Genomic DNA, 12,389 nt, shown 5'->3' on the forward strand with positions numbered 1-12,389 from the left:
CTCACCATAATACTCGGTGGGGGCCGAGTATACGGACGGAGGAGGGCTTTCCTCCTTTTCACAGTACTCCTCCGACTCTACTCCCTCGAACTCGCTCTCGGGGGTCTTCTCTGCTGAGCAGAGCTCTAGGGAGCCAAGCGCCAGAGGCGAGCAGTCTCTAGTGGGAGAGCCGTGTCGCTCCTTCCACATCCTCACCGCCGCTTCGCCATCAAAGCCACCTTGGTGTCCCGAGCCTGACGCAGCAGGTGCGCGCACAACGGGTCCTGCTGCATCTCCTCGCTGGTCACTGGGGCTTCGCGGTGCTGTGCAGGAGAAGAGGCATGGTGGTGCCTGCTGGGCCTCTTCCCCTTCTTGGCACGGGTCGTGTATCCTGGCGTTCGATTGGTCGGCTCGTCTTTCTGTGATGCTCGGTGGAGGGCGAAGGACGAGGCACAGAATCCTTGCTTGATGAACGCCACGTTTATTAACATATAAGTTTTAGCGCGGATAGCGCACACACAACTATACACACATTATCGTGTATGACTTAGACAAAGACGAGCATGGGACACTGCGCGAACGCACATTAAATAGACAAACCACATAACCCCAGAGTGATCACGAGACGAGCCACAGTTGAGACGAATGAACACATTTCGACACATCCACACCCACGAAGATCCACAGACGCAGACGACTAGACGTAGACGACATAAATACACGCCCAAAGGGGAGGAGTCAGGGGCTGTAACGTGACAGAGATCAGGAAAACACAGATCAAACACTTAATCAGGGACAATACAGCAGAATGATCATCACCCTTATACACTTGGACTGCTGAACATTATTTATTATGGCATCATTATGGTAAGAGATTCCAGTCAGGACATCAGATCCATATTTCTCACATGTAATACATTCACATTCAGTGGACTCAAACTTTCTGATGATTCAGGTTATAAAAATGTAATGACAAAGAGAAATTAAAAAATTATACTTTCTAAGTCAATAGTTAATAATCAAAGTCATGATTCTAATATTTTGAGGAAAAACTTATTGAATTTTCTAAGATATAGTCAAAATATATATTTATAAATATAATGTTCATTATTACATGTATGCAGATTAATTCAAGGCAACGTTAACTTTGCTGTTCCACAGTTACTGATATCTTTGCTGGTAAGATCCTCATAGGAGAGGAACTGTTATTACAGAATAAAGGGAAAACAGTGTCAGTAAAAGTGTGTGTTATAGTGTGCAGGTGTGAACTGGTTAGAAGATCAGTGAATGTCACTTTCCCCCTGTCCCAGTCCAGCTGAACTCTGACCCTCTGCAGTTCCTCTCTAGGTGTGAAGAAGTGATCTGTCTGTCCTGGGCAGCGTGTCCAGTATTTACCAGTGATTTTACTGTAGCCCATATGACACACTGAACCCCAGACCCCCCATCCCCTTCTCCTTTCAGACTCTATAATTACACCCAGTACCCATAATTCACAGTCTCCAACATCAACATCCCAGCAGTGTGTCCCTGAGTTAAAGCCCTCAGAGCCCAGGACACACTCCCACTCATCAAATCTCTCTAGATTATCAGGAAGCAGTGATTTCTGTGGTCTCTCTTCTACAGTAGTGAGATCATCAGACAGGTGGAGTTCTGGATGTGCAGTGTTGGGGTCCAGAGTAACAGGGTCTGAGGAGAGAGAACAGAATGAATCATCATGTTCTTCATGTGCTAATGTGATGAGGTCACATCTACAGACTGCAGGCCCTTTACTCTGAGTGAAATGCTGCAGTAGGTTGATAAGAGGGAAGTGATGGTGATGATGTGTGTTCACCACACACCCCTGCAGTACTTGTGTGCTTGTTGTTTTGACACTTGAAATTGTGTCTGTTTTATTCATTAATATATTTCTACATATCTTGGATTCATTATTTGAGTATCACATGTGACACTTACAGTTGTGATCAAATTTATTCAACCCCCACTGAAATAAAGTGTTTTGGCCAGTTTGACATTGATTTTGATCATTTCAGTCATCTTATTTACAATTATATCAAAGAGGCACTTATAAATTAGACAAACATAACATAATATTTATGATGGAATAACCACAAATGTCTTTACTGTGCTCACATCATTATCAGTTTTATTCAACCCCCTAGTGACATTATTTTTTAGTACTTAGTACAACATCCTTTTCCAGTTATGACAGCTTTCAAGCGTGAAGCATAGCTTGACACAAGTGTCTTGCAGCGACCTATGGGTATCTTAGCCCATTCTTCATGGGCAAAAGCCTCCAGTTAAGTCACATTCTTAGGCTTGCGCACTGCAACTGCCTTCTTTAGGTCCCACCAGAGGTTCTCAATTGGATTTAAGTCTGGTGATTGCGATGGCCACTCTAGAATGTTCCAGCCTTTCATGTTCAACCATGCTCTAGTGGACTTGGATGTGTGCTTCGGATCATTGTCCTGTTGGAAGGTCCAACGTCTCCCAAGCCGCAGGTTTGTGACTGACTCCATCACATTTTCCTCCAAGATCTCCTGGTACTGAAGGGAATTCATGGTACCCTGCACACGTTGAAGCTTTCCTGTACCATTAGAAGCAAAACAGCCCCAAAGCATAATTGACCCCCCGCCATGCTTCACAGTAGGCAAGGTGTTCTTTTGTTCATAAGCCTGGTTCTTCCTTCTCCAAACATAGCGCTGGTCCATTGTCCCAAACAGTTCTAATTTAGTTTCCAAAACCTGTTCCAAAACCTTTGTGGCTTGTCCACATGACTTTTGGCATACTGCAGTCGACTTTTCTTGTTCTTTGGAGTCAGCAAGGGGGTGCGTCTGGGCGTTCTGGCATGGAGGTCTTGGTTATGCAGTGCGCGCCTTATTGTCTGAGCTGAAACTTCAGTGCCCACATCTGACAGGTCTTTTTTCAGTTCCTTAGCAGTCACGCGGGGATTTTTCTCCACATTACGCTTCAGGTAGCGCACAGCAGTCGCGGTCAGGATCTTCTTTCTGCCACGACCAGGTAACGTTTCCACTGTGCCCTTTAACTTGAACTTGCGAATGATACTTCTGATAGTGTCTCTTGGAATATTTAACAACTTCGCAATCTTTTTATATCCATTGCCATTCTTGTGAAGAGCAATAACCTCTTCTCTTGTCTTCTGGGACCATTCTCTTGCCTTCACCATGCTTGGAAACACACCAGTAGATGTCTAGAAGGAGCTGAGTATCACAGTCCTTTTAAATCTGCCTAATTGGTGCTTATCATGCTTGATTGCTGCTCGTTGACATCCACAGATGTTTTCAATACCTGATGGAAAACACTGGAATGAACCTCTGTTCTTAGGAGTGGTAGTCGTAAAGGGGTTGAATAATTGTGTCAATGAAGAAATCACAAAAAGGCCATTTAATACTTTATGACAAAAAAAATTGATGCTATCTTAGTTGCATTTAGTTCTTTAACAAGTCCTTGTAAGATTTCATTATGAACACAATTACAAATGTGCACTGAATTCCATAAAACCCTTCGCAGCATTGGGGGTTGAATAAATTTGATCACAACTGTAACTAGTGCAGTGTTACTGTTACACTGAGTGTCACACTGCATGTGTGTATTATTAGTGTCTGTGTACTGAAGTGTGTGTGTGTGTCCTCATTAGTGGGTAGATACCGTTAGTTCCCCTACTAAAGGGCGCTACTCCCAGAGTGACTAACACCGGTGGTCTAGGAGACAAAACATAAGGACCTTCTTTGCATTGTATGTAAATGTATTTAGTTAATTTACTTTTTTATGAAGAGGTGCATATGTGTATATATTGCTGTTTAATATAGTATTAAGATGCCAGAGGTGATACTGGTACTGATTATGTAAATATAAATGTCTACAGGACCATTTGTTTATGTGAAGAAATTAGGTCACGGTCTCTTTAAGAGCTAAATGGCGACGGGGCGTGAAGCTCATGTTGGTTTAGGGGGAGAAGCGAGTAGTTGAGAACAGTGTTGCCAACTTAGCGACTTTGTCGCTATATTTAGCGACTTTTCAGACTCTGTAGAGACTTTTTGTAGTAAAAAGCGACTAGCGACAAATCTAGCAACTTTTTGTGGTGTTATTGGAGACTTTTGGAGACTCTGAACACACACGCTCTTCAGTTGCTGTCCTCTGGGGCGGGTGCTGCCGTGAGCCCCGCCCACAACACTCAGTGCAGTCTCACACTCAGAGCAGACCCTCACCGCTCCACGTCCACACTGCACATGAACTGTGCATGCCCAAAACTGCCGCTGACGCCCGAAAGACAGAAACAAAGATGGTGGCAGGGACAGATACAAAGACAAAGACTTCCTATAGACCCCTAGTATCTTCATTATTTACAGGATGGGGGAGCAGGTGGAGGTGGGGATGTCCCAGGGAGAGTGGGTGGTGTGTAGAGGTGGAGAGTGGGTGGTGTAGAGGGGGAGAGTGGGTGGTGATGTAGAGGTGGAGAGTGGGTGGTGTGTAGAGGTGGAGAGTGGGTGGTGATGTAGAGGTGGAGAGTGGGTGGTGTGTAGAGGTGGAGAGTGGGTGGTGTGTAGAGGTAGAGAGTGGGTGGTGTGTAGAGGTGGAGTGGGTGGTGTAGAGGGGGAGAGTGGGTGGTGTGTAGAGGGGGAGAGTGGGTGGTGTGTAGAGGTGGACAGTGGGGGGTGTGTAGAGGTGGAGAGTGGGTGGTGTGTAGAGGTAGAGAGTGGGTGGTGTGTAGAGGTGGAGTGGGTGGTGTAGAGGGGGAGAGTGGGTGGTGTGTAGAGGGGGAGAGTGGGTGGTGTGTAGAGGTGGAGAGTGGGTGGTGTGTAGAGGTGGAGAGTGGGTGGTGTGTAGAGGGGAGAGTGGGTGGTGTGTAGAGGTGGAGAGTGGGTGGTGTAGAGGTGGAGAGTGGGTGGTGTGTAGAGGGGGAGAGTGGGTGGTGTGTAGAGGGGGAGAGTGGGTGGTGTGTAGAGGTGGAGAGTGGGTGGTGTGGAGAGGGGAGAGTGGGTGGTGTGTAGAGGTGGAGAGTGGTGGTGTGTAGAGGTGGAGAGTGGGTGGTGTAGAGGTGGAGAGTGGGTGGTGTGTAGAGGTGGAGAGTGGGTGGTGTAGAGGTGGAGAGTGGGTGGTGTGTAGAGGTGGAGAGAGTGGGTGGTGTGTAGAGGTGGAGAGAGGGTGGTGTGTAGAGGTGGAGAGTGGGTGGTGTGTAGAGGTGGAGAGTGGGTGGTGTGTAGAGGTGGAGAGTGGGTGGTGTAGAGGTGGAGAGTGGGTGGTGTGTAGAGGTGGAGAGTGGGTGGTGTGTAGAGGTGGAGAGTGGGTGGTGTGTAGAGGGGAGAGTGGGTGGTGTGTAGAGGTGGAGAGAGTGGGTGGTGTGTAGAGGGGAGAGTGGGTGGTGTGTAGAGGTGGAGAGTGGGTGGTGTAGAGGTGGAGAGTGGGTGGTGTGTAGAGGTGGAGAGTGGGTGGTGTGTAGAGGTGGAGAGTGGGTGGTGTGTAGAGGTGGAGAGTGGGTGGTGTAGAGGTGGAGAGTGGGTGGTGTGTAGAGGTGGAGAGTGGGTGGTGTGTAGAGGGGGGAGTGGGTGGTGTGTAGAGGGGGGAGTGGGTGGTGTGTAGAGGTGGAGAGTGGGTGGTGTGTAGAGGGGAGAGTGGGTGGTGTGTAGAGGTGGAGAGTGGGTGGTGTGTAGAGGGGAGAGTGGGTGGTGTGTAGAGGTGGAGAGTGGGTGGTGTGTAGAGGTGGAGAGTGGGTGGTGTGTAGAGGTGGAGAGTGGGTGGTGTGTAGAGGTGGAGAGAGTGGGTGGTGTGTAGAGGGGAGAGTGGGTGGTGTGTAGAGGTGGAGAGTGGGTGGTGTAGAGGTGGAGAGTGGGTGGTGTGTAGAGGGGGGAGTGGGTGGTGTGTAGAGGGGGGAGTGGGTGGTGTGTAGAGGGGGAGAGTGGGTGGTGTAGAGGTGGAGAGTGGGTGGTGTGTAGAGGTGGAGAGTGGGTGGTGTAGATCTCCTCATGGACTGACTGTCTCTCCTCAGACCAGCAGTCAACTGGTCGTCCCCCTCACTGTTTATACTAATACAGCCTTTAATACTGGAATAGTTCATGTACCAAACACACAATGTTAATGTTTCTCTCTCTATAGAGTTCTAATTGTGAGGAGAACAGAATTACTCTAATTAATCAAAGAACACCAAAACTCACAGTACTGGAGAATCTTCTGCATTCTCTCCCAGACTCTGAACTTCAGGTTGGAAAGATGTTTTGCTACATTGATCAGAGCTCCTGACACCTTCTTATGTTGTTTTGGGGTGTGATGAACTCTGGAAGTGTATAAAGCTGTATTATCATAATATTTTAGCATATATCATATTCTAATTATTTAACATTTAAATTAACACATGAAAAAAATTTCACATGAAATGTACAAAGCTGTATTATTATCTTTCATTAAACTTATCAGTGTATCTAACCACGTTTTGCACATAATCAGTATCAAAAATGTATTTATATTTTCTTAAATACCGTCTTCATATATCATGTTTCTGAAATAACAGAGACCACATACTGAAGATTTGAATGTATGAGAACAATTTCACAAACACAATGTGTAACACAATATATCAAACAGAAATAATAATCACTTACTGTTTCAGTGTGGACGACACGTTCTGTGAAGGAAACAGAGGAACAAACACAGAAAGTGAAATCAAATTTTAGTCATTTTGTTTATATAAGGGTCAAACATGCATCTTCCTTATATGATAACATCAATGTGTCTAAAGACCCTCACACACACACACACACACACACACACACAAACTAAAACAAATGTCAAAACATTTTACTTATGCATTTGTGTGTGTGTGTGTGTGTGTGTGAGAGAGAGAGAGAGAGAGAAAGAGAGAGAGAGAGAGAGAGAGAGAGAGAGAGAGAGAGAGAGAGAGAGAAAGATACAGACTGAGTGGTTCTTACTAGTAAGAACGGGATGTTCTCAGCTTCCATCTCCTTCTCTGTGTTTCTGATTTGATCTGAAAGAGATGCTATTTCTCCACTCATCTCCTCAATCTTCCTCCTCATCATGTGACTCTTCTGCTCCTCTTCCTCCTTCAGTGCAGCTATTCTTGCTGCTTCTTCATCTCTTAGAAACTGGTGGATCTTCTCAAACTCCTCCTTTATCTGCCTCTCTGTGTGCTGGGCCTGATACTGGAATGGGAGATGATGAGGAAATATAAACTGTCCAAATGTGTGTGTTTCATTATGGTGTACGTGGACTGTGATCACAGCACCATTCAGAACTCAGAGTGACCTTTCACCTTAATGTGTGCTGCTGTTTTCTCACAGTCTTGTTTATTTTCCTCTAAGACCTTCAGATGCTGCTGTAGAGACTTCAGTGAGGTCTTGAGTTTGTTCTGTAAAATACGGGTTTAGTAGAGGACAGTGTGAGTCTTACAGGACTCATCACTGTGTCTGTATAGATGTGCTGGAGATTTCCGAGATTATAACAACTGGACACAATGGTGTGATTACTATGATTCCTTTTCATCCTTTTACCGTCAAATGGAGATGTTTGATATATTGTAGCCGGTTGTATAACCAATGTTTTAATTCTATTATTTTTCAATGTGAATGAAGGTCTGATTTAGTTGTCGGAAATCTCATCATCTGAGAAATTCTATCTAGAATTTCAAGATAATTGTGAACACTGGAAAAACATTTAAAAACAATTAAATAAGAAGTGTACATTTCATACCTTAAATTCACACACAGCTTCCTCTACTGGACAGCAGTCATGAGTTTTATGTGCCTTTGAAATCTGACACACCAAACACACAGGCTGTTGGTCCTCCAGACAGAAGACTTTGAGTTTCTCATTGTGCAGACTGCAGAGAACCTCAGACCCTGCTGAAGATCTCTGAATCCTGCTGGCTTGAAATGCCTCACACAAGTTCTTTAGGACAAGATTACAGGGAGGTTGGCCTTTTGAAGATCTTCTCCTACAAACTGGACATTCTTGAGATCCCTTGGTTTCCCAGAACTGCTGCAGACAGGTTTTACACACACTGTGGCTACATGACAGTAGAACAGGATCCCTGAAGATGTCACAGCACACAGGACATGAAAACTCTTCTTCTGACAGAGGGTTTGTAGCAGCCATTTCCTCCAACAGCTGCTGTGCTGTTTCTCTGTAATGTCTCCTTCTGTACAAACTTCACTTTCACTTTTAGATCTTCTGTAATAAACACAGTAGCACAGGAGAGAATCAGTCACTGTAGTCCTTTATCCAGCTGAGGGAGTTTAGACTCCTTTCAGAAATAAGGCAGAAAGAAGTAAATACCAGAGTTAAGAGGTTTTTATAATATTTATAACTCACTTGAACGTATAATTAATAAAGACTAGTGTGGCGTTCCAAGATTTACTTCCTCAACAAGGCCGACGTGTACAGGGAGGAGGGGCTTTGGTCTAAGAGTTAATAAGCTGGTAAACATACATGATTTTTCCACCAGATGGCGACAGAGCACTATGACTAAGTGAATCAAGCGACCCTCAGCTGTCTCATATATGAATACATATATTGTTAAAAGCTAAGACTCCTGACACTGGACTAGCATTGCAAAGTTGTTGATTTCTTATTCACAAATAAGACCTCGGTGTTCAGAGAATAGAATACAGCAGAGAGCATGCAGGACCCACATACGACCAGAGAGGGCGCTGGAGTAACTGTGTTCACAGAACCGTGTTCACACTGTAAAAGAGCAGAAACCATGAGGAGCAGAGAGTGGAGGAACAGCTTCAACAGCTACATACAGGGAGAGATGGAGATGAAAAAGAAAGCTGATGAGAGAGAGAGAGAGAGAGATTAATTTCATGAATCTCATTAATTTCTCATAAATTTTAATAGCAGGATTTCTACTATTTGCTACTACACCTATCCTTAACACGAGGGGAATCAACAGAAAGAACAAAAGAAAGAAAGAGTGGCGGTCTTGGTAGACTGCACAAAGCAGTAGGCAGAACCACTCGATCCCCAGCTGTGATTCGCTGAAGCAGCTCCTATAGGAAACGGCGTTGTGCTGAGCGTGCAGGACAAAATTTTGCTTCTAAATTCGAATTGGTTGAGATTGGAGGATGCCACGCATACATTAGGCAAAAGTTAGCCCTTCGCCAATCGGGCGGTTATTTTATTATGACTGCTGTTAACACCACATGAAATGTGCGCTACACTTACACAAAGGAGGAGTTAGTGGTCCTGCTGTTGGGTTGTTGCCCTCCTACGGCCCCCTCCATGTCTCCTGGTATCTGCTCCATGTTCTGGACACTGTGATGACAGACACAGCAAACCTTCTTGCCACAGCTCACATTGATGTGCCATCCTGGATGAGCTGACCTACCTGAACAACTTCTGTGGTTTGTAGACACCACATCATGCTACCTCTATGGTGAGAGAACTGACAAAATACAAAAGTGACCAAAACATCAGCTAGAAAGGATGAGAACAGAGAAAAGGTCTGTGGTCACCACCTGAAGAACCACTCCTATATAAGGAGGGGCTTGCTAATTGTCATTTCTACCTGTTGTCTGTTCCATTTGCACAACAGCAGGTGAAATTGATTCACAATCATTGTTGCTTTCTAACTGAACAGGGGTGAGTTTCCCGTAACGTTCTTAATGCTAAGTAGGCCTACTTTGTAACCTCGTACTTAAGAACATTCTTAAATTTACACTGGTTTCCCAAATGCCTTCATAACCCACGTCGTACTTAAACTTGTTTGTGAACCTACGAGTGGTCTGACCCTGTTGTAACTCGCTAAGTTGTTCTTAACCTGAAGTTTACGTGCAGTTCTGTCTGAAAAACAAAAGAGGCTGCTGATTATCCCTTTAAAAACGCTCCGAACTGCACATGCATGTGTGTACAAACACAAATCCATTAACAGTTAAATGTACTTTTGAAAGGGTAATTGCGTCAAGTAAATTAGATCCAATGTTTTTAGTTCAATACTGCACATAAATATACATACTAAACTGAAATTATTGTTTTCACAAAACAAACTATTGAAATTGGTTAAACTACAACATAGTATTTATTAATTTACAGTATATGCATTTTTTTTTCCAGTGGAACAGTTGTAGAATTCAAATAATATATTGTGCCCCGAGCAATGGTTACAAATTGGCCTACTAAGCTTGTTAACTCTTAACCAATCAAATTAATTCATTAATTACTTATACATATAAGTAATCAAGATGAATGCTGACAATGGTGGTTATGTGGTGAACATGGCAGCTGCATAAAGAATACTGGTTCTCAACCAAAGACATCGTTAAAGAAGATGCCGTAATCAACATGAACAGGCAGCTCGTCTTAACTCAGTTCGGCGTCTAAGTGTGGGTCAACTTGACCTTCGTGATGATGAACTGTGTGACAGATACCGCCTGCCTAGGGAGGAGATCATGGCTCTCCTTGGTCTCATACAGGAGGAGTTAACAAGAGGCACCAGAAGAAATGTTGCCTCAGTTCCACCATTCAGCTACTGACAGCACTTTGTTTTTATACCAGTGGTGGATGGCAGCACTCTTGGTGATGTCTACAGTCTAAGCAAAGCTGCTGTGTGTAAATGTGTGTGTGCTGTGACTAAAGCTCTTCTGTGACCTGCACCAACATACATCACATTTCCACAAACAAGGGACAAGGGATTTCCACAAACAACACTCATCCCCACACACACCCATCCCCACACACACTCATCCCCACACACACTCATCCCCACACACACTCATCCCCACACACACACTCATCCCCACACACACACTCATCCCCACACACACACCCATCCCCACACACACTCATCCCCACACACACCCATCCCCACACACACACCCATCCCCACACACACCTATCCCCACACACACACCCATCCCCACACACACACCCATCCCCACACACACACCCATCCCCACACACACCTATCCCCAGACACACACTCATCCCCACACACACACCTATCCCCACACACACACTCATCCCCACACACACACCCATCCCCACACACACACCCATCCCCACACACACCTATCCCCACACACACCCATCCCCACACACACTCATCCCCACACACACACCCATCCCCACACACACTCATCCCCACACACACACTCATCCCCACACACACACCCATCCCCACACACACACTCATCCACACACACACACTCATCCCCCCACACACTCATCCCCACACACACTCCCAGCCTCTTGAGCCCTAACTACTGGTGGTGGTGATGGGTGTCAAGTGGCCTGGAAGTACTCATGACTCTTTAATTTGGACAAATTCAGGAGTGTGTCAGATGGCAACTGAGGGTGCATTTGCTGGTGGACACGTCCTGGGTGACAGTGGTTATCCACTCTGGACCTATTTACTTACTCCTGTCTTGAACCTCCAGACAGAGGCTGAAGAGAACTACAACATGGCACACCGGAGAACACGCAGTGTTGTGGAGCGAGCGTTGGGCATTTGGAAAATGAGTTTTCGGTTCCTTCAAAAGTCATCAGGGGGGCTTCTGTATTCACCAGCACAAAGCTGTGTCATAATAGTGTATGTGCTATGATTTATAACATTACAGTGCAGGCTGGCATACACGTTCCTGGTGAGGACATTGAGGAAGATGATGAGAGAGGAGAAGTTCACATTCCTGCAATCTTACCAGGAATGGGGAGAGAAGGACATTATTAGGCTGGCTTGGAAACACGAATGCAAATGATTAGGGCTGTTTTACTGAAAATAAAATACGGGATACAGTTTTTACGTGTAACCCATGTTTGTGTGTGTTGTTTCTTAGGGAATTAACAGACACTAATGAATTAATTGGGTACAAGTTATGCTTTTCAATGTGTTTTATTTGACTTCACTAATTAAATGCAACAATAATTAGAGGGAGGAATAAGGAAGGAGGAATTCAATAAAATATTTGAAAATCCTTGTCCGTGCACCTTCTATACACTGTGTGAGTAGAACTGGAGTCTGGAAGAAAAATATTAATGTTAATGAAGCTGCCACAAAACTGTAAAGAATTTGAAAAATTAGATATAAAAAATGAATGAGTTTGATTAACTTTTTCTTTATACATCAGAGATCAGTAACTTCCATTTACATTCACTATGGTTAAATGGCAAAGTATGTTACCTTGTTCAGTGGGCAATATGATTGGCACAGAAATTGAGGGTCTGGATAACTGAAACTCGGCCATTGAGAGTTGTTTGGACATTATCTCAAGTTTGGCCCTCTTCAGTTCCACCAGTTCCATATGGTGCCTCTCCCTCTGTTGCACCTGTTCCTGTTTCAGCTGCAGACGCTCTTGTTCTATCTGCAGCCTTTGGCTTTCAATAGAAATTATCTCCTCACTGCATCTACATTCATTATCAGGAGCAGGTGAAGATCTTTCAGTACG

The 12,389-nt window shown here is 44.8% G+C and overlaps 1 protein-coding gene across 2 annotated transcripts; it reads right to left on the bottom strand.

Moving 5' to 3' along the window:
- Window positions 1-273: 273 nt before the first annotated feature.
- Window positions 274-9,311, bottom strand: LOC143496596 (E3 ubiquitin-protein ligase TRIM35-like). 2 transcript variants are annotated; one of them, XM_076992767.1, is made up of 7 exons: window positions 9,175-9,311; window positions 7,699-8,178; window positions 7,262-7,357; window positions 6,921-7,151; window positions 6,594-6,616; window positions 6,150-6,268; window positions 274-1,665 (listed from the first exon to the last, which is right to left on the bottom strand). In XM_076992767.1, exons 2-7 carry the CDS (start codon window positions 8,101-8,103, stop codon window positions 1,121-1,123), a joined length of 1,419 nt encoding a protein of 472 aa, XP_076848882.1. In that variant the 5' UTR covers window positions 8,104-8,178; window positions 9,175-9,311; the 3' UTR covers window positions 274-1,120. The 2 variants fall into 2 exon arrangements, with proteins under 2 accessions (XP_076848882.1, XP_076848883.1); XM_076992768.1 differs by lacking the exon at window positions 9,175-9,311 and having other exon boundaries at window positions 7,699-8,303.
- Between the last annotated feature and the right edge of the window lie 3,078 nt (window positions 9,312-12,389).

The sequence above is a fragment of the Brachyhypopomus gauderio genome, unplaced genomic scaffold, assembly GCF_052324685.1.
Source record: "Brachyhypopomus gauderio isolate BG-103 unplaced genomic scaffold, BGAUD_0.2 sc97, whole genome shotgun sequence".
In the NCBI taxonomy this organism is placed as follows: Eukaryota; Metazoa; Chordata; class Actinopteri; order Gymnotiformes; family Hypopomidae; genus Brachyhypopomus; species Brachyhypopomus gauderio.